This window comes from Aythya marila (assembly GCF_965140915.1).
Source record: "Aythya marila genome assembly, chromosome: 17".
NCBI classification, from domain to species: Eukaryota; Metazoa; Chordata; class Aves; order Anseriformes; family Anatidae; genus Aythya; species Aythya marila.
This window is the reverse complement of record NC_139058.1, coordinates 10,266,764-10,288,743: the sequence shown is the minus strand read 5'-3', so window position 1 is coordinate 10,288,743 and position 21,980 is coordinate 10,266,764. Positions and strand designations below refer to the sequence as shown.

Sequence of the window (21,980 nt, the reverse complement as noted above, 5' to 3'; positions counted from 1 at the left end):
GTCTGTGGCCTATTACAGTTGGATAAATGGACTATTAGATTCACTGAAGATTGGTAGTGCTTCCAAGCTACTGGTACTAATTAATAGCTGGTACTTATTAATAGCACAATGTCCAACAAGCACAGTACCCTGAAGATCAATACAGAAGCTGATATTGTTCAGTATCTCTGTCATTGACCAATCCACATCACATCCTACTTATTGACTTGGGTGGGGGTTTTAGCTCCACTAATGCAAGAGAAAACTGTTTCTGTGGTTAGAGGAACTACAGACGTTCCTTCCAGATAGTGCAGAACTAACAGGTTGAATGCCCGTGCTCAGTGTGCTCTGCTCTCCAGATGACCAAGATAACAAAACAGAAAGCACACCCCTGCTTCCTACAATTCCACTGAAAGTTAGTGTTGGAGTGTGCACGGACCAACTCTCCCTTTAAAAGCACTTCATTTGCGTAAGACCCATGATTAGCTCAAAATGGGCTAGAGCTCTAGAAGTAGGAATACATCTTTACTTTGGAAAGATTAATGAAAGGAAAAAAAAAAAAATCAAATGTTTAGAGACAATCTTCCAAGAACCTAGTGAATCAGATTCAACCCATACCTTACAAGTTTTTAAGGTCAACTAAGATCTCTGGGTTTTTCTCTCTGGTCCTATTAGATAGAGAGAAAAAAAAAAAAAGCATAGGAACCTAAAACAAGACAAGACAGCACAAAAATAACAAGTAACTCAACAAAACAATTGAAAGCTTTTATTGTGATACCTCAAGTAGATACAATATAGTGAAACAACAAATGATGTACAGTATTGCTAGGACAAAACAGCAACACAGCCATGTCACCTGTAAAAGAAAGCATTGTAAAGAGTTTAAGAAACAATGAGGCACAACTCAACTGCCATTTTTGACTCCTGCTTTAGGCCTTAAACCGTTTGTAACAGTCCTTTTAAAAGAAACCTCTGAAGTGTCTGTTCCTTTTGCAGTGTTTATACTGCTGGTTGGCTTAACATGAGTCTAAATGAAGTACAATAAAGTGTCCAAAAGTTAAACAATTTGACAGCTTCTTCCACTTATCTCCATTGTCAAAGAATGGAGATGTAAGAAATTTAGTCTGTGACTCCCTAGGCCACCGATGCTGCCACCAGACTGCTGCGATGAGCATGCAGAAAAAGCTCTTTATGAGCATTATTCAGAGGGAGGCCTCAAGTCCGCCAAAAACAGGACTTGGCATCAACAAACTCTTGAACCACCTTGATAGACCAATAAGAAATACGGATGACCATTTGGTTTATGGGTGTAGCGATGACCTTGTCAGCACCTCTGAGACCAGATTTTAATTTAAAGAAATTTCATAAATTGTATTCCCTCTCCTGTCCCAGATTCCTAAAGGCTACAGAAGCAGGCGGGGCACACCCCTCAGGTTGACAGTTATACTAGGCCTTGCTAGGGGGAAACTAGACTGAATTGTAACAAACTTCGTTAATACAGTTTGCCATTGTATAGTTCACAGCAAATGAGGGCAAATGGCCCTTTTTTGCTGGCAGATAAAATTTAATTACTAGATTGCTAAGAGTACACAGCAATAGTGTACTCTTAGCTGACGTGTCCGCAATCCCTCACTAATTCTGCAGCTTACTTCACAGCAAGTCTGCGATTAACAGAATTGTAAAAGATGGCAGCATTGTCTTTTATTAATCAAAAAGGTGGTTAGAGCGACCAGCCAAAGAGTAATTCTACCGTCTGGAAGTAGACTTAGTTCTGGAATACCACTGTTACATCCATTCTTTTGGACCAAGACAGAGAATGTGTGGTCAGATTACCAGAGTCACATAAAATTATGATTAATTACTTTAGGACAGGTGTGGCTTTAGAGGTTCAGAGGAAGAAAGCTTTCAATACATGTACATTTCTGCTAGCAAATTCCTATGCATCCCAATGAACATTTCTTCTAAGCCAGCTCATAGTCAGTTCATTTGGTCCAAGAAAGAGCCAGCAAGAAACAAAGGTTCACAAAAGCTTTTTGTTACAGTTGTAAAAAACAAAATACAAAATAAATGTTAAGACCAACAATAAAAATAACCAGTACAAGTAACAAAAGTGCTCAAGTTGGAGGGGAAGTAAACTTGCCCAGAGCAAACACATACAAACTTTAAATATAATCTTTAATATATTACAAAAATTGGTTAGAGGGAAAATGCTTTAGTAAAATTTTTTTTCAAGTAAGTTTGTTTTTCTTTCAAATGACTGCTGGAGGGTTCAGTGACCAGACTGACCTCTTCACATCAGCCAGCAGCCATCGCTATCTGGATTCTACTTTCACCAAAACCAATAACAAGAATTCTCTACATCTTTACAAGGGGAAAAAATAATCATTGACACTGCCAAGCAACACAGGAAGAAAATTCACCTATTCCCTCAATAGAATGAGCCTAAAGAACTGTTACATGGCAGCATGAAATTGCAATTCTGTATTAGTTCTACTCCTTCTAAGCATCCACTCTTAAAAGACCAAAAAGAATATTGCTTTGTTTGGTTCTCTTAAAAGCCATAAACATCACATATAGGTCATTAACTCTTTATGCCAGCAGTCTGAAGCTCTATGCGCTAAGCACTTGATGAAGTCCCAACCTTTGGCATCAAAGTTAATTAAGGTTTTGGTGAAAATGTCCAGTTTAAAATACAAACAATGCACTGAAGAAAGAGGTTGAATTTCTAAGTAAGAATCAGACTGTTACAGACAGCATTAACTAAGAGAGAGCCAAACCCCCAATTTTATAGAGAAAAGTATTTAATACTTTACATATTTTCTTTAATTTCAACTCTCTACTGAAAAGCAGCTATTACTTTTGTCTTCAGTCCAGTGTACTTCTTCAATGAGCCTGTAGTCAGGAAATATGAAAAGCCAAAAGATACACAAACTTTACATAAGCGTTTTCACAAGTGTTAACATTACAACTGGACTTTGAAGCCAGCACAAACTGTTGTTGATAGAAGTTTCAGTGCCTTTTTTTTTTTTGTCAGCAAAATACATTACAATGGAGGAAAATAAATCTCAAGAATTCCAGGTCAAAAAGATCAGAAGACAGGCAACACCAAAGCCCATCTTGCATCAATGACATTGTTAAAAACAAGACTTTGAAGCTTGATCTTATTTGTGAACATAAAGTGTAAGCCACAAAAATCCAGATTGAACACAACTGTACCACCTCAGGTCTCTGGACTGAAACCCAACAGCTTTAACCACTTCTCTAATTTTTACATATTTAATTCATAGGTATAGATCATTACAACATCTGGAATGCAGTTTAGCCAGCCTGCATCAGAGAATGCTTACACGTGGGAGAACTCGTCTCACTCCTAAGAGACTGGAAAGCTGGTTTTAAAGATCTGTATTGCCCCTACCCATTGGCATATTTTTTTATGCATGACAAAATTTCTAAAGTGCAGTAGAATTCAGAAAGCCTATCGGAGATTCCCAAAAACGTAACAGCAGCAATGGCACCTATGACTAACCTTTGTAGGTGCCATGATATTAGAATTGTTTTTGAAAGAAAATGATTTTGCATTGCAAGGCTTTCATACTGTTCAGTTATAGTACTGATGTAGTGTTAAGGATTTTTTTTTCCAAGCATCTTGTTCTCAAGCATTAAATGGATTAAGATACAAAAGGTCTTCAGAAACTGTTTAATTTGAAAATAAAGTTAGCAAATTTTTGTAGAGCATTTCGTTCAAAGATGCTGAGAATGTGCATGCACAAATACCAACAGCTAACATCGTACATACACCTTTTAAATGATTCTCTCATTAACTCATTCCAGTTAAGAAATAGTGGGAGATCAAAAGAGAAGGTAAGTTTCATATAAATTTTTGTTATAAAAATGTATTTGGGGATGATTTAGCCAGCAAACCAATAAACCCCTTCCCCCCCACCCTCAAATTTTAAAAACTATCTTGTTATTTTATGAAAAACTTAGTCAAACTTCCCTTCCCTCTTATTACCCCTCCTTTTTCTATGTGTACTATATTAATTTTCATCTCATAGGCTCTGACCGTTTCTCACAAAAATAAATATTTTTGTTCAAATGTAGCAGAAGCAGAATACCTCAGCAAGTTTCCTTAATATCAACCTCTTTGTCCAGTGCATTAGGACTATACAGTTACATGGAACCAGCCATAAAACTTCACTGATGCACAAGTCCCTGTTACTGGCAAAGGTACAGTACCAAAACTTTTTTTTTTGAATACACCAACTAATTTTTTTTTTTTTTTTTCCAAAATAGAAGATGTATATATTTTTCTGTCTTTTTATCTTGCAAGCTATACTTTTATAAATTTATTATCCTGGAAATTCCTTAGGGGATGTGTTGGTCTTAATTGAACATATTCTATAGCATTATTAATTTAAAATCCTTCACGGGTATTTCATTACGATATCAAGCCTCTAGCATAACTCGTCCTAAAAACTTAAGATCTGCTAATTTCAGTCAGTACAATTGAAATATTTTTAAACTGAGCACTGTACCTTTAACCAAATTCACTTACAAGATGTACACAGGTTGTGGTACACTCAAATTTAAAAAAGAGAAATTAAGAACTACAATACTGCATCCCCTTCACTGCCAAATACGTCAGAAATTGCTACATATAAGAAAGCACCCCATCCCATACATTCTTTCAGACTGCTCAGATATAGAACTTATACAGGATTGGAGTGTAGGTGTTTAGGCAAGAAGCATGCACAGCAGAAGGTAGCATTAAAGGCATAGGTCAGAGATAGATGCTAACCAGTAAAATCCATTTTCAATTAGTGAACTGTTTCTCTAGTTTGAGAGTTTAGAAAAAGGTCATCCAAAATGTTCCAAAACAACTGTTCACACAATAATACACATACAAAAAGAGGGAACTTACACAAGGAGAAAAGGCAAACATGGCCTGAAATAGCCACTTACACTACACTACTCATTTGTGAGGTTTCAGAGTTCAGTGATATTCTCAGGGCCACTCTAGCCAAGCTCTTCCTTTACTTTGCGTTAGTCTTTGTAAAGCATGTTCCACAGAGTATTGTCCGAACAGAAGGAAAAAGGTTATGATTCACTCCCAGCCATTGTCTTTTATCATGTGGGCAAGTTCAATGATAAATTTTCCTTCTTTGTATTTCTGACTGCTCTCGAAAGCATGTTCCTGGAAGAGAAAAATCAAGAAATACGTTGGGGAAGTAACGTATTTTAAACATCAACCTTACATTGAAATGACAAATTAGAGACATTAACATTTTTTTTTTTTTTTTTTTTTTTTTTAAGTTGTTCGTGTTCTGTGTGTATTCTCTCTTTCCTGGGTGAGCTACAAGTTTTCTAATGGATGACAATTTTGGTCTCTGAATTGCCTATATGTAGTCCACAACATGAAACAAAATCATAAATGCATTAAATATAGGATTCACTTAAATATTTTTTGTAACTATCCCAGACAGTCTTTAGAGTGCCTAACAACATACATGTATAGCATTTAAAGAAAGAGCGACGTTGTTTGTTTTTTTTTTGAAAACCAGCATTAAAATTGATACACTCCTGATTCAAGGTCTAATATCAGATTTTTTTTTTTTTTTATGTACTACAATGCAGTTGCTGGGGCCAAACCACTAAAGAAATTCTGATCTCAGTTTTATTTCTTGCTCTTCTTTTGTATTTATTTCTAGACATAACTGTATGTCTTAAAGTCACAATGTGAGGCTAATAGCACACCAGAAAATATACCGAATCAACAAAAATCCTACATACACCACTGAGAATATAAATGTCAATCACACAGCACAGTTGCAAGCATTACACACAACCATGCAAGTGCACAGACTACTTTTCAAACATCAGAATCTACTTCACAGTAGTAGTAAGCAGTGAAAACATGCTCAGTACCATTCATCATGGTTTTTTTGCTATATGAAACAACTTCTGAAACCAAGAAAATTAAGACCCATTTTGTGAATTCCTTACATCTGGTTTAGTGTATGTGGCTGGTAATGTCAGAAAGAGATACTACAAAAGTATTAGCTATAATAGCATCCATGCCTCGTGCTAACTTTGCTGTCTTCATAATAAAGTTATTAACTGCTACAATGCTCCAGCAGATACAAGAAAGCAAAACGACATTACTGCCTGATGTATGCAAAAGCACTAGAGCTAACATCAACTAAACCATCACTACCACTGGACCTACTCAAATAGCCATACTTCAGCATATAAACAAACACTTATCAAAAATGTAAGTATATTGCTTACATATTTCCATCCAAGAGTGGTTTTACAGTTTTCACAATAGATATCTGCCACAGCATGTAAACCTGTCAGAAGAACTCTCTCCTCTGCTGGACCACAGCCCACATTTACCCTGGGGGATGAGAAAGAGAGAGAGAAATGACTCAACAATTAACTGCATGAGACTGCTTTCTTTCTTACCTGCCACCGACCTTTACTCCAGAACACAAAAAAATAATAATTTAAAAAATCAAATATAGGTGCCGAACTTATACACTGCAGTAAAAGTAACTTATTTAGTTACACTTAGCTGAAGGATGAAAGAAAAAAGGGGGGATTATTTTTGTTTTTCAAGTTATTAAGACTACACATCACACTGTTGGTTATGCCCACTGGCTCCCACCAAAGACACACTAAGTAGTTAAATTTTCAGAGAACAGAACACTAAGCAGTAACTGGAAGCCTCTTCAGTTTGGAGCTTTTCTTCAAAAAAGAATTTGTGACCTCTACATGTCCGTACCAGTACATCAGCACCAACAGCTGAATTTAGATCCAACTCCAAAATAGCAATAGGGAAAAAGCCTCATAAACATTTCTTTGCTACAGAGCAGACTAAGCCATGATGAACAAACAGCAAGATAAAAACAAATTATCCCATGAAGTACTGCATCAAAATATTTTCTTCATGAATAAAAATCTATGCAGAAAAGATCGGGCAAGGTTAAACAATGTTTTTGATGGTGTTACAGAAGGACAAAATGTTGCCATTTTTGCTCTTTTATTACCAGTTTCTTAGTACTGCAATTACACTGGAAATCCCAAGTCTTCATTGGACAACTACATATAAAATGAATCTCAAGGATCTGCAATCAAAACCTTTGCAGTCATAGTTCCCTTATCCTGGTCTAAAATAGACCAAGACACTTAACTTCATTTCTTTTTCCAAAAATGCTGCAACACAATCAACTGCTGTAAAAATAAAGACAAAAATTCAATCTTGTGTATAAGCTTAAAATACATCCATTAGCAAATTCAAAGAATGAGCCTTATGTTATGGCAAGGGCGTGCCTAAAATTGCAAAATTGCAAAAGAATCTTTTGCATCTAGCAGGATTGCAATATTCAAGGTCACTTAAGATATTCTGAGGATACTGGTACACTACCATGTAAATTTACCTAACTATCACATGGAAAAATTCTCTTTTAGACTACAGCATTGTTGTCTAAAGCAAACTTACAGTTGTGAAATGCTTTGACTTCTGTAATATCTCGGAGTGGCAACTTTTGCTCAAGATAGTTAGCATTACATACAGAAGAGGAATTTTTCATTAACACCCTCCCCTAAACTTTCAGCTATTAGCAGAATTATTTGAAGTATAGTAAACTAATATCTGTGTGTAGGTACTTAAAAAAAAAAAAATCATCTCAGTGGCTCTTTAATAACTATTGCTGGTGAGTAAAAACACTGCTAAAAGAAGAGGTTAAAGTGCCTTACATAGATTTCTACTGAATTCTGCTTACAGAGCATACCAAAAAATTACACTCTTAGGTAGCGTGCAAAACTGTAGTAAGATACTTACACAGAATTAAAGAGGTAGGCTCGTCCCTGGCTTCCCTGGAAGGACTGCATTTCAAAAAAAAAAAATATTGCATTTATTAAAAAAAACAGTTAAGTAATGGTGCATCGACACAATACAATACATTTACAATTAATACAATAAATTATTTAGAACAAGTTACAATAAGTCAAACATTTATATAAATTCTTTCTTTATTGTAAAGCCTCTTCTGCACCCAAATTTTCACCTCCTTCAGATTTTAGCAACTGTCTTATGTATTGTTCAAAATGAGGCCCATAATGCAAACAAAGCATGCTCATAACTTGTCTCTGTCCAACATACCAATTCTCATGTTCCTAGATATCCTTTATACTAAGTAAAATAGTCTGCTCTTAACTCAAAAGGTATTATTTCCAACTCCTTTCTTCTCTCCTGCTACACCCAAAAGACGATTTATTTCATTTTGTCATTCGATGTAGACCAACACAATTCTGGATCACGCATAAAACCTGAACTCTCTATTCAGGAAACACATGAAAAATGTATAAGCTTTGCTTTATATTAATAAACTGTTAATCACCAACTGTTATCACCATGTACTTTTATTTCTCTCACATTCCTGATAGATTGTGGACAAAAGATGACTGAAAACATTCTTGCCTGGGTCTAAGTTGATGTGTTACTTCAGAGCAGTAGCACATTTTGAAGTAAAATCCCTAATTAACCACACTTACCAAGGGTTGGGTTGGTTTGCAGAGCTGTTTCAGTGCATGTGAACTACATCTTTGTTCCTCTGCACCAAACTAAACCAGCAGCTCTTCTACTGTGCACTCTGCAAATGCTAATAATAAAGATACAGAGGCTGGCACCCATTACCAGATAGCCTTGAGCTACAAGCATGCCTGCAGAACTTGCAAGCAGACTAGACGCAAGCATAGGTAAAACATTCAAATCTTACATAACACATCACTGTTTTATCTGTTGATTTGTTCCTTCTGTATTAAATTACTTGATAATTTAGACATAGCAATAATTTCCCAAAGAATATCACACTAGAGATTTTCTTTCTTTCTGCAGTACTGAGCTCCATTGAAAAGATCTCTAAACCTTCTTCCTTATTTTTTCTCCCACAATTTTCCTTACCTAACGTACTTTCAGTGAAACTTAGTCATTTTTTGCACATTTGTTCTCAAATATCTTAAGAATCCTTTAAGTTCTAGTACTGAAGATCGAAGACCAGCTTTTCTGAAAGCTGCATTAGATCAACATGGAAGATTTTTGCAAAGAAAATCTCAGCTTGAATATGTTTGAATGCTTTCTTTGGAATGGTTTTACTAACATTAGGCATGAAAACAGGCCGAAGGCTCTTGCTGCAATGGATGCTTCTTCTGACATGTATTTATAGTTACATAATTAGAAGTCACTTGATGCCAAAACAGATATTGTGCCAGTCTAATGATTAGCAATGGAACATCAATACCAGTAATACAGAATCACAGAATCATTAAAGTTGGAAAAGACCTTCAAGATATCTGGTCCAACCATCACCCTACTACCAATGTCAACCATGTCCCTAAGCACCACATCCAACCTTTCCTTGAACACCCCCAGGGACGGTGACTCCACCACTTCCCCGGGCAACCCGTCCCAGTGCCTGACTGCTCTTTCTGAAAAGAAACATCTCCTAATTTCCAACATGGACCTCCCCTGGCACAACTTGAGGCCATTCCCTCTGGTCCTATCACTAGTTACCTGTGAGAAGAGGCCAACCCCCAGCTCCCCACAGCTTTCTTTCAGGTAGTTGTAGAGGGCAATGAGGTCTGCCCTGAGCCTCCTCTTTCCAGAGGAAACACCCCCAATGCCCTCAGCTGCACCTCATGGGCCTTGTATTCCAGACCTAATATATTAACTACTTAGAACAGTTTGCAAAAAGTGTAAAATGAAAACATGTATGTAAATGAACACTTTTCGATCAGCAATAACCAGATTATATATAGCACCAAAGAATTTTGAAAGAAATCCACAACTCCGGACTTCTGTGCACAGCACTAGTGGCAGTGTAGTTGTATACAGTGCTTAAGTACTCATAAAATCTCACCTTAATATGAGAAGTTCTACTGGGCAGCCTATAGAGTTAACATTTACGTTTTCTTTTAGTACCATTTAAATAATCAATAAATGGGGATTTTAAGTTGGAAAAATGGAATTGTTTTATTTTATCTATGACAAAAGAAGTACACTCTCCATTTCCCAGAACTGCAAGTCTTATTTTTAACAAAGTGAGGAAAAAAGAAGGTTATGTAGTAGTGAAAGCTAAAACTTCAAATACTAATGACACTGAGAGGAGAGACTCAGTTCAGTACAATCTGAACAGCTCTGAGAGAAAGCAATCCTTGCACCTCCCCTAAAAAAAATAAAATAAAATAAACAACAAGCACCACTAGTTCGTTTCTCCTGAGAAACTTCAGACTAACTTCTGTTAGCAGTGGTTGATTCATTCGATACAATCTTTCTCATCTGCAAACATGTTTAGAGGCTAAATTCAGTATTTACATGTCATAGAATGAGTGCTTTGTTGCCCAGCTGGGAAGGGTGAGCTCCTCCACATTTACACCACTCACAGATAACTTGAGAGCAACCTGTGACAACTTGTACTGCTGTGCTCTGCAATACAGAATTTGCATCTTGTCATTTCAGTGACATTTTCCCTTAGAATCAGTGTCAGACCACATCAATGTGTCACTGTGCAGTCAAGTCTGCAATACATCCATGCACAACTTTTATATGCAGGACTGAAGTAAAAGCACTGCAAGGATATCAATCCTTAAAAATTCCTGGGCTTTTGACTTGTCTAATGAACTTCTTAACTTGTCAGAGCTTGGCTGCCACACTTCCTTGCTTACATGAATAGCTAAAGAGTTTGTTTTTCCAAAAAAAACTGTACTCAAAACCCACAACAAGGTATACATCTGTCGCACACCCATTGTCTTGACCCGGGAGTGTTGATTAGGGCACCCATCAAATTAGAGTGTTGACATAGGGCACCCATCTACTAACAGGTATAAAAAGGTTTATTATCAGAGTTGTACTTCCTGATGCATCCTATTAGCGGGACTAAAGGGAGAACAAGTCACTGTGGCACTTGAACTGCTTGCTACTCTCTATATAGCCAAGTTACAAGTGTATTTTGCATAACCAGACAAAAATTTAATACGGAACAAACATTTGGTTGTACCTGCACTGAGTTTCTCACACCCTGCACTGCATGATTCAGTTATATTGATATGAATTTTAAGAGACTGACAGGTTAAACGCCTTGTGTGTCAACTCTTCCACGGAAACGAAAAGAGCAGAGCACGTTAAATGGCAGGGACTAACAGGCATAACTGTTCAAACCAGTCTCCAGACAAACTGCTCCTCTGCAGAATAAACATCACCTATGCAAATGCAAACCTTTGCTTCATAAGATTTGTTCAGCACTTCCCAGACTGCTAGCACTACACAGAAATCATAACTAAACCAGAATATTCTATTACAACCATCTGAGTCTGAAATGTGTCTCATCCACTAGAGGAATTAGAAGATAGTGACCAAGCATTAGCAAGTGTGACCAAGTGTCATCAGTAATGACTCAGAGCAAATGGAATTTTTAATTAGGAGCTGAGCAATTTACCAGTTCAACCGAAATTCTGTTAAAACAAACTTGCTTTAAGTCTGCTTTCTGATGGTCCTCAATTAATAACTTTGTATTGATTTATGAGTTAACTTCTTCCCTAGAAAATTGACATCTCTGACTGACTGCCTAGTTCTACAGGCAGCAGATCTGTAAGACCCATAACTATTTCTCAGTCCAGCTCAGCTGGAATCATCTAGAATATCTGATATCATAACCAAAATTGTTTAAATGTGCCTAGGAACTAAACTAAGGTGAACTATAACAGTAGTTTGGTATTATTATAATTTCAAGTCATCTGACAGAACTCTATTATCAATAAATATTATAGTAAAGAAGCTTTAGAAATGTTTCACTTGCACACTAGCACATACTCACAGAATTAGATATGAACTATGTTTCTAAGTTAAACAGTAATTAGCTCTAATACCAGGATTAGCTGTTTTACCCAGGAGAAAAGGAAGTACCAGTTAAACAGAACACGTATTTACTGCTCTAAGGCATACCTAAGAGCATGGGTGGGGGAAGGGAAGCTACTGAAGGGCTGAACATGTAATTAAATATTCCTCACAGGCAGGATTAATTAGATGCTCCACAGAAAACATCTAGAGAAACTACTAACTTAGCATGTATTAAAGTATGGCAGGCATTAGCACAAGCCAATTAGAATGGCATTATCAGTACCTTCCTTAAGGACAACTTACAAGCGACTCCTAACACTGAAAAGGAGTTTTAAAGAACAGCAATGAAAGAAGTCCACAGGGGTCTTGTTTGTTTGTTTCATTTGCTCATTTCCTGTCATCTGGTAGAGTTCTCCTTACAAGGGAAGATGGATCAACCTCAGTATTATGAGCTTACATGCAATTCAGAGAAATATTGCTCAGTAATTGAGAAGACAGTACCTCTTAGAGGTGGGATTCTTAAGGTAAACCAGAAATATGTAAGTGCTCTGATGTCTGAAATTATCATCTCAGCACCATGCACCAGAGACTGTAATGATCTCTTGCGTCTTCAAAATTTGCAAAATAAATTCAGAAAACAACTCAGCATAAGCTACAGATGAAAATTTTTTTTAGGAAAAAAAATTGTTTCATTTGCTATTTCTCTCACATCTAATTCTGTGATACTGCGAACAAGAGACAATGCTGTTCAGCTGCTTACCAGGCAAGTCCTGGATAATGGATTCCATTACAATTCAGTATTAAAAAAAAGTTTTAAAAACACATTTCCATTTAATTGTTTAATGATTTTAATAGAGTTATGGAATTCACTATGTAGACAGCAACCTTAAAAAAATCCACTCCAAAAACTGCATTCCCAAAGATTTGGCGAATGGTAATTTCAGAACTGAAGGCTTTGTCAGGCAAGTTATCCGGAGTTATACAGCATCTTGAATTTATTTCAGAAATAACTATGTCAAAACACCTGTAGAGCAGAACACTTCCCTTGTGCACTCTCCAGCTCTTTTAAGCCCTTAGATCTATTCTCGGACATTTTCCAAAGACTACTTTTCTTCCAAAAAATAGATACTTTTATCAAAAGACAGAATAAAATAAAGAGCTTCTTATAGAAAAAAATATCACCTAAATATTTGAGAAATTAGACCCATTTTGAGACTTTTCAGCAGGGAACAAAAACAGCCTCCAAGCACATGACAGGCCCAACTATCTTTCCAATTACTCCTTACATCATATACAGAGAGATTACCAAATTGAATCAAGCTAAGAGCAGCACATTCACTTAAAGACAATAAACCCTTAAAAAAAATTCTCTTGAACTCATCAATTAAACAACAGCAGAGACAAAAACAGAGATTGCTAAATAAGGCTGAAGTTGTTTTGGTATCTACTTAAGCTGAAGACTTTTCCTTCTTATCAATAACACCACAGCAGACATACCCGATGAATGACTTGGAGAACTGAATTTAATCACTAAGATTGTTGTGTTGTTGTTTTTTTTAGTCAATGACAGCTACATATATACATATACACCTTTATGCAGAAATTACTCTTGAAAATATTGACCCATGTAGCCTTGTCTTTGACTTCATGTAATTCGTTCCACCTCTGGGCTAGATATGGTTTGCAATGAATGGGATGGAAGAAAGTGACAGTATATATATGGGCATCCATATAAAGTAATGCAGACTTTCTTCCGTTGCCAGCATTAAGACATATAATAAGTCAACAGTCTTTCACGAAGGTCAACCTTGAGCAACAAAGTATTATCCATTGCAATTTATCTATAGGTTCTAAGGTCCCTACTAGGTATTTGTATCTCTTCAAAATTTGTTGGATCCTGTCTGAATTTTGAAATTATTGCAACTTAGAAGATACATGCCCTTCTCAAGTGTTTTAGAGCCTACATTCAAGTAACATGTTGCCTCCTAGAAAGATTAACTACTGCTGCTAGCCACTGTCCATTCTCTACCATTTACAAACAAATCGCAAAAAAAAAGACTGAAAAAATACATTTTAGAATTGCTTTAAAAGCAGCATACATTTATCATTTTAGAGGCCACACAAGTAGCAACCTCTCCCAGACTTCAGAGCCTGCTAGAAGCTCTCCCTTAAGACTTACGTTTTTGGGTTTGTTTTTATTTTTTTCCTCTTTCTGTGATATTTAAGTATCTCAACTCCAAGAAGTGCCTCTTACAGCATCAATTTTGCCTTCCTCCTTACTGAGGTCTGTGGTTGCTGGCTGATACAGAGGCTACCTCTCCTGTGTTCGGGTGCAGTCGTAACAGGATACTAGTCTAAAAAACATTCATTTACTTCTTTTTTATAAAAGAAAAGCTGTACGTCCTTCCTCGACCTCAGAATCTCCTCCCATGTAGAGATAGAGATTAACATATTCCTTGTTAATCCTAAAGAAAGTCCTTGTTAAACCTAAAGAAAAGCTCAATGTTTACCATTCACCCTAAAGACTTCGCTAAAGGAGCAAAAAAAAAAAAAAAAAACGAAACTTAGCATACTTATGTTAAAGACGTAAATAAGCAGTGTCTAATAGGCACTTACATCCACTTATTTGTTCTATTATTACACAATCCTCCAAACCAGCATTTTCCCAGGGTGACAGAGGTTATAAGTTATGACAGCTGCTGTGTGTGCACACGTATTTAGCTGCACAGACTACTGTTTTTCAATACCTCTGCCGATGACCACTTCCTGGTTTGGGACTCCTGTTTTCAGCCAGCCTTCCCCTTTCCCAAGTTCCCCCCTTAGACACAGAAGGCAGAAGGTTATGGAGTAGAAAATACCTACAAGTGTATGCCCTACTCACTATCTATGTGGCTTCCAACAGATAACCCTTTCATAAAGGCAGAGAAAAATGAAACTACAGATTAATTCACTTATACAGGTACCACGTTTTTATACTGTCTTAGTAGTTTGCCTTCTTACTTCTAAGCTACTGCTAATGCTCTTGGTTGCCATTTTACCATCAGCAAGGGCACAATAAAATAGACCTTCATGATTAACTTTAAGGCAAGAAGAACCTGCTGCTCAGAAGAGAAATCAAATGGAAAAGGTGAATTGTGTATGCTGCCATCCTTGTCAGACATTTGACATCAACAGCTCTCAGAAGGAAGAGAATTGCAAATTTGTACTGAAGTCTGGTATTTTGAAGCAGAGAATCAAAGGGACAATTGACAGAAATACATAGTGCTCTCTGCCTTTCCATGACAGACCAACACCACTCATGCCATAGCACAGCTTGTCTTCTCATCTTGAAGTTGAAAACACTTCAGTATCAGGTATAACAAATGTTTATACTCTAAAGCACATTTGAGATCATGTTGTAGCTGCTTTAATTTAAGCATGAACCATGCATTTTGGCTTTTTTTTCCCCTAGCCATGCAGAAAAAAGAAAGCAGGAAACAACCACAACAGAGTGGTTATAGCTAGATAACAAGTAGTGTTTGCCTGTATTTGCTGCAGAACAGCTGTGACAGTAGGGTTCTGGAGTAAGACTACCTAGTAAGTATTTTGGAAAAACAGCAGGAATCCATAGCTAAAAACTATTTACTGAAAGTTTCCCAGAGGTTCAGCTTTAAGCTAGACTCTTGAAGTGAGGCAGGGAAGAAAGAAAATCAGGTTGAATAGTCCAATTCTCTGCTCCATCAATAAACCCACAACAGCACAGGAACACAGTATAGCAAATAAGCAGAAGATTTGCACCTCCTTCTTCCCCAGACCATTTCAAAATATGATCTAGGGGGCCATAACAGAGTCAATGCTCTTTTAAATCCAAAGGAGCAAAACACTGGAGAAGTGTTCTAGGGTTTTCAGTATATGACTACTCATTAGCATAAGCATAAATCAGGTTTAAGAACTCAAAAGCACAATTTTCATTTAATTTTAGATTGTGTACAATTAATGTGTTATACTTTAGGCTGCTTTAAGTGTTTTTGCTGCAGCTGGGTAGTCAATATGGTAACCAGTACTCCATAGATGGTAGTATAAATTGCTACCTTAATCATACCATGTATCAGTAAGAACACTTCATGGAATACACAGTTTAGGATCTGTTAGTCTTCTTACTGTTCCAAGAGGAATTTCTATGCGTTCTCTAGCATAATTCTTACACTTATTTTCCAGGTTAACCTGTGTTTTCTTTTAAAATAAATCTATTTTTGTGTCTTCCCCACCTCCTCCTTGTATATCACTAGTTAATTTTATTATTCAACTTTCTTTACTACTTTACATTTGTTTCTATCAGAAGAACTTATTGAAAGTAGGAAAGGATGCAAATTAACTTCACAGGAAGGTGTTGTTTTTTTTCCAAACCTATTTTCCAAATAAAAGTACAATAGATCAGAATAGCTTTTATTTTACAAACATACAAAATAGATACCTGACATTTAATGTATTTCTCAGTCTCACAAACAGAGGAAATATGGACAAGAAATCTTAAATCCACAGAATGTAGGCCAGCTGTCAAATAAGCATATTATCACATACAAATATTTGTAAGCCCTCACTGAAAGTTACAATTAAGATAGGATTAAGTTAAAATCCATATCTAAAACCCCTTCCAACCTAATTAGAAGCAAATATTTGCATTTACTAGATTTCTATAAAAATAATTTCAAACATTTGAGTATAATATGAGCACATGATTTACTTCAATATTACTTTCAACATTCTTCTGAGCAAAACTCCCAAGATGTCAGAGAAGAGCAGCCTTACAATTGCCACAGTGCTAACTGTGGCACTTTTGTCAGCATACAAAAAAAAAAATTTAAGTCCACTGAAAGAACAGCTTCCTTTAGGTATGTGTGCTTAGGTTGCATTTCCTCAATGAATTTCTCTCTCAAGAGATACAGCTAGTGGAGTTCATTCTTTCTGTATACACCTACAACCTGAAGTTCAAGAAATATGTAATCCCTTCCTACTGGTTTTTAGCCCAGGACACATGGTAAATGAAGCTGTGTAGACTGCTTGTAGTTCACAATCAAATGATGCCAATATGATCCCTTTTATTCAAACTCTAAGTTAAGATGGAAACAATTCAAATTCATATTACTATCTGCATGTTCCTCTTGCTTTTTGTTGACCTTAAAAAGAAACAAGTACATGTACAATCACTATGGAGAAGACAAGGAACTTTCTTCCATTTATTACAAGTAAAAACAAGTCTTCCCTCATATCATTTTAGATATGCCCCAAACATGCACTAAGTTGAGGGAAACAGTTGCTTAGGGGAATAAAGCAAAGGCAGAAGAATAAGCAAGCAATACAGAATAGCCAAAAAACAATCATCAATTTTACTGAGTCAAAAATGTTTCTTGGTATCTAGATAAAGATTTAAATGGTTGGAAAAAAAAATGTATTGAGAAAGCACAGTATTTTCTCATAGCCCTTTAAAGGATAAGTGAGCAAGCATACTTCCCCTCCACTCAAAGAAAACCTCAGTTAAGTGGCAGCTTTCTCACCCTCATCTCTTCAGCACTCAAGAGCACCTTAGTGCTGTTGCTGAAAGCACAAGCAGACAGTAACAGAAAAACCGCTAAAGGCACTAAAAACTTTTATTCAGCAGAACAGCTAATATATAAGGAATTTTGTATTAAAGATGTTTGAGAAGCAGCTGTTCTCCACCACCACACCACACCATTAAGAGCAAATTCCTCAGGAACTTATTCTGAAGCAAAGAATTAACCCGTTTGCTAAGTATTTACCCCAAACTTCAAGTTTTCCCATGCATTTCACACACCACAAATCTGTTTCTTTCAGCAACAGGTAAGGATAGGCCTAGCCTGTTTCAGTGATCCACACATCCTCTACATTTAGACAGAACCATTTTGAACATCTCAGATGTATCACATTCTTTAGGGACTGGTACACAGGAAAGGAAAGTGCATTTACAGATTCTGTAACATCAGTGAAAAACTCTGGAAACAACCAGTTTTGTGACTTTCAATCAAGTAGTCAAAAATAACCTTTACATGGAATAACCATAACTAGAGTAATTCCCACCCTCCAAGATGTTTTCTTTCTCCTTAGCAGACTTTGAGATATGGAATCTCACAAATAATACCTACCAGACAATAGATGGAGGTTGCAAACATGGGAACTATTAGATCAGTCTTTATGCCACACTTAATAGTTTCCAGAATGTATCTAGTCCTAGTTATGCAATGCCTATGACCCAAGAACGAACCCAGGAAAGACGCTTTGAAGTATGCATTGGATTTGCATCCCTTATCTACTGGGAGCAGTGATGCAATGATAACCATTTTGGTTGAGAAATAATTCATGAGGTCTCTAAACAAACCACTTGCCTTGGAGATCAATTCATCATGATTGGCTAGATGGGCTCTGCAGTGGATACAGCTGTAGGTTCGGTGACAGTTCGGCAGGTAAGCCTGGAACGTTTTTGATTTTGTCATTTTTACCATCTCTGCTGGTGGCTCCTCACTCAGCTCAGGGCTGGCACTTGAAGAATTACAACTTTGCTGAACTCGCTGACAAAAGAAACACTGGAATATGCAAGCAAAAGCCGTTGTTGTTCTGGAGTGTGTGTGGCACTTTCCACACAAATGACAGAAGAGAAACAGTCACAACCTGTAGGTGAAAAGAACAGAAAAATTAACAGCTTTACAAGGCCACAATAAACTTGTTATTCAACCTTAAACACAAAATGAGGTGTTATATAGAGCAAGTGTCTGGCTGTACTATGGTACACTTGTTTCCGTAAAGCCCCTCAAGTTCCACGTGACATAGCAACAAGCAGTTTGTTCTACTAGTGGCTTCTACTTGATCACGTTTCTAATGAAGGCAGAGATTCAAATGTTTCTCCTTGAAAATCACTGTCAACAGTGTATCAGGTACACTCTATGAAATGCATGCAGAAGTTACAGCAGAAAGGCAGGGGACTAGAGAATTATTTCCTTGACATTCCAGTGGTCAGTTCCAATACAATACACAACGAGGCATCTTAGAAGATATTTGCTATGACCAACAATAAACATACAGCAGGTATTTACACTGCAGCTTTCAGCTATATCGTATCTGGCTTTGAGTCGAATACCAAGTAAGATGCTGCCACCTTTGCTAGAGAGGCTGTGTATCCTCCTCTTTCCAGCTCAGAGGAATTATGCCTTTAGGCAAAAACCTTTTGACTACTGTCCTGATCAAAGCTAATTAGATACTTCCTTACTCTACCAAAATAATTTTAATGTATGCTGCTGAAATCAGTCAGATAGCAAATGCTAAGTTCTACACAGGGAATACACAACTGCTTTAATCCCCAGGCTGCCTTTAAGAAACCCTACTTGCATAAACAGAAGGCCAGACCTTCCTGCTATGCTGGAAAGCAAGCTTTTCTTTCCCTAAAAATTGCAGACTAAATATTCAGAGCGACATTTATTGATCTGCCAAAGGCCATCAGCTACCACACTGCGTGTCAGGCTAATGAGCAATCCAAACACGAACACTGCACAGCCACTTATGTCATCAGCCATCAGGTGACAGACGGAGTAGGTCAATAGCACAAGCACAGAAACGAGAGCCAATAGAAAGAATTTACACTATCTTGATCCAGCTATTCAAACAAGCATGCAAAATACTTATCACAGTTGTAAACTGTGTGCAGTGCAGCAGTTAACCACTACTCTAGCAGTAGGACACTAGTAACACAAACAAAGATAATAAAAGCCACATAAATTAAGAGTTGTTTATAGGAAGTAGTCATTGTGCTTCTAACGAAGTCTAGAGAAAGTGATCTGTACAGCAAGCTGCACAGAAGAGGACCATAGCAAGATCTGATGGGTTTATTGTTTGAATCTCTAGCTTGTCATAGTAGAAGTGGAAGGAACTCGAAAACTGAAGGACTTGCCACAAAAGAATTGTTACTAATCTTACAATCAGTCTGACTGTACAGGCAGAGGTAAGCCACATAGACATGACATGGAGCAGAGCATATGCAGCCCTAAAAGTAAAGCAGCAACAGGAACTAGCTACCGAGCAAAGCATGTATCTACAAGCCCGAAAGGCTTTTCCAAGTCACTGGAAAGAAAAATATAGATTTTACATCGTATGTTTAAAATATTAACCATATCAGCATGAAGAGCCAAACTTACTTCTTTAAATGACTGCATTAATAATTATTGCATTATCTGGGGAAGATGGATATATAATTAGGATTGTAAGGGAAGAACAAATACAGAAAACAGCTTGCTTTTGTAGAACACCTCGCTATTAAGCTGCATTTATTACGGGGAATAAATAAATGTGGGAGAAGGAGAAGAGGTGCAGAAATGCAACCCTGGAAGCCACGCACAGAGAGCTCCCCCCCTTAAGCCCCCTGCCCGAACTCCCGGCTGCAAGAAGCGGCGCAGTCGGGGCCGGGACCCGCGACCGCCGCCCGGGAGGGGGGGGCGCGCCGTGACGTCACGCGGGGGGCGTGGCCGGCGGTGACAGGGGGCGGGGCAGCCCGGCGGGGGGCGTGCCCGGCCCCGCCCCGCGCGGCTCCCGGATGTGTAAACAAACACCGAGCGTGCCGGGGGGGCGGCGCGGGGCAGGCCGCGGGCAGCCGGGCTCCCCCCCCGCGGGGCGGCACCGCGCCGCCTGCAGGAGCCCCCGGAGCCCTTCGCGGCGCCGCTCGCTGCCCCCGGACGGGGCCGGGCTGCCGGAGCCCCCGGGGAAAGGCAGCGGCAGGGCCAGACGCCGCTGTTCGCAGCCGGGGGGGGGGGGGCTGGGAGCTCTCCCTCCCCTCCGTGCCCAGCAGGGAGCTGCCCGCGGGCACCCCCGGCCCCGCCGCGCCCCCCCCCCCCCCGTTATGTAAGGGGCCGCCCCCCGCCCCGCACCGGGCGGGCTGCAGGCAGGCAGCGCTGCCGTCACTTCCAGGCGCTATAAATAGCGGCCGAGCCCTCCTCCTCCTCCTCCTCCAAAGGACTTGCCCCGGCGGCCCCCCTTCCCCTCCCCTCGCCTCCCCTCCGGCCCCACGCATACACAGGAAACCGCGGCCCCCAGGGCCGGGGGCGCCGCGCGGGGCCGTTAAAAATAAATAAATTAATTAAATAATATAAAAAAAAAAAGAGGGAGAGGGGCTGGCTCCCCGCCCGCCCGCCCGCTCCGGGTACTCACCGCTGCGCCCTGCCGGCTCCGCTCCCCAGCCGGGACCGCGAGCAGCAGCCCCGGGCCCCTTCCCTCAGGCGGGGTGGCGGTGCAGCCGGTGTGAGGGGGGGGGGGTCAGCACCGTCCAGCGGGCACCGAACGGGCACCGACCGACAAAGCGGGGCGGCTGCGTGCGCGCCGGGGGAACCGGGGGGGCATCAGCGGGGCCGGGAGCCGGGCGCGGGTCTCCTCGCCTGAGGGCCGAGGCCCGGCCGAGGCATGGTGCCGGGGGCCCCGCCGCGCTGCGCGCCCGCCGCCGCCTTTGTTGTGTTTCCCCGGGCCCGGGGGCGCAGCGGCCGTTAAACGCGCTCCCACCGCCGCCGCCAGCCAATCACCGCGCGCGCGCGCCCGCCCTCGCGCCCGCCCCGCCCCCTGAGTGGTGGGGAGGGGAGCGCGGAGCTCCGCCCCCCCGGCTTTGGTGGGGGAGGGAGGGGCGGGGTCAACGCGGAGGGCGGGCCCCGTGGCTCCGCCCACCCGCCGGGCCGTTGGGCGCGTGCGGCGAGCGCCCCCCCACACACACACCCCCCCTCCTCGTGCCTCACCCCCCTCAGGCGGGAAGCGCGCGGGGGGCGGGCGGCGGCGCTGAGGGGGCCGTGAGGGGAGCGCCGCTGGGGCAGCCCCGAGCGCCCTCCGGGGGCTTTGCGGGGTCCCAAACGGAGGTGGTCTGCCTGTCAGGCGGCTGCTGGACAAGGTAAAAGGCGAGGAGGTGGCATCGGTCTGGAAAAGTTTGGTGCTGCGGGGAAAAAGCGTCAGGAAAAGCACCTTGCTGGAGCCTGGGTGCGAGCTGAAGGGGCTGCAGCGCTTGTGGCTGGAAAAGGAGCTTGGGGAAGGGCTCAGCGCTTACCGATAAACAGTGCACAGGTTTTGAGGCATAAAAAAACATTTGAAC

At 39.9% G+C, this 21,980-nt stretch overlaps 1 protein-coding gene across 1 annotated transcript; it reads right to left on the bottom strand.

Annotated features, from left to right (window-relative positions):
- Positions 1–723: 723 nt before the first annotated feature.
- Positions 724–21,398, bottom strand: YPEL1 (yippee like 1). Its single transcript, XM_082774149.1, has 5 exons — positions 21,062–21,398; positions 18,256–18,538; positions 7,823–7,866; positions 6,268–6,376; positions 724–5,173 (listed from the first exon to the last, which is right to left on the bottom strand). Exons 2-5 carry the CDS (start codon positions 18,370–18,372, stop codon positions 5,084–5,086), a joined length of 360 nt encoding a protein of 119 aa, XP_082630275.1. The 5' UTR covers positions 18,373–18,538; positions 21,062–21,398; the 3' UTR covers positions 724–5,083.
- Positions 21,399–21,980: the final 582 nt, after the last annotated feature.

Coding starts and splice junctions, on each gene's coding strand:
- YPEL1 (XM_082774149.1), bottom strand. CDS start 18,372: ATGGTAAAAATGACAAAATCAAAAACGTTCCAGGCTTACCTGCCGAAC. Junction 7,867..18,255: donor ATGATGAATTGATCTCCAAG/GCAAGTGGTTTG, acceptor TTTGAAATGCAG/TCCTTCCAGGGAAGCCAGGG. Junction 6,377..7,822: donor GCCTACCTCTTTAATTCTGT/GTAAGTATCTTA, acceptor CTCATCCCCCAG/GGTAAATGTGGGCTGTGGTC.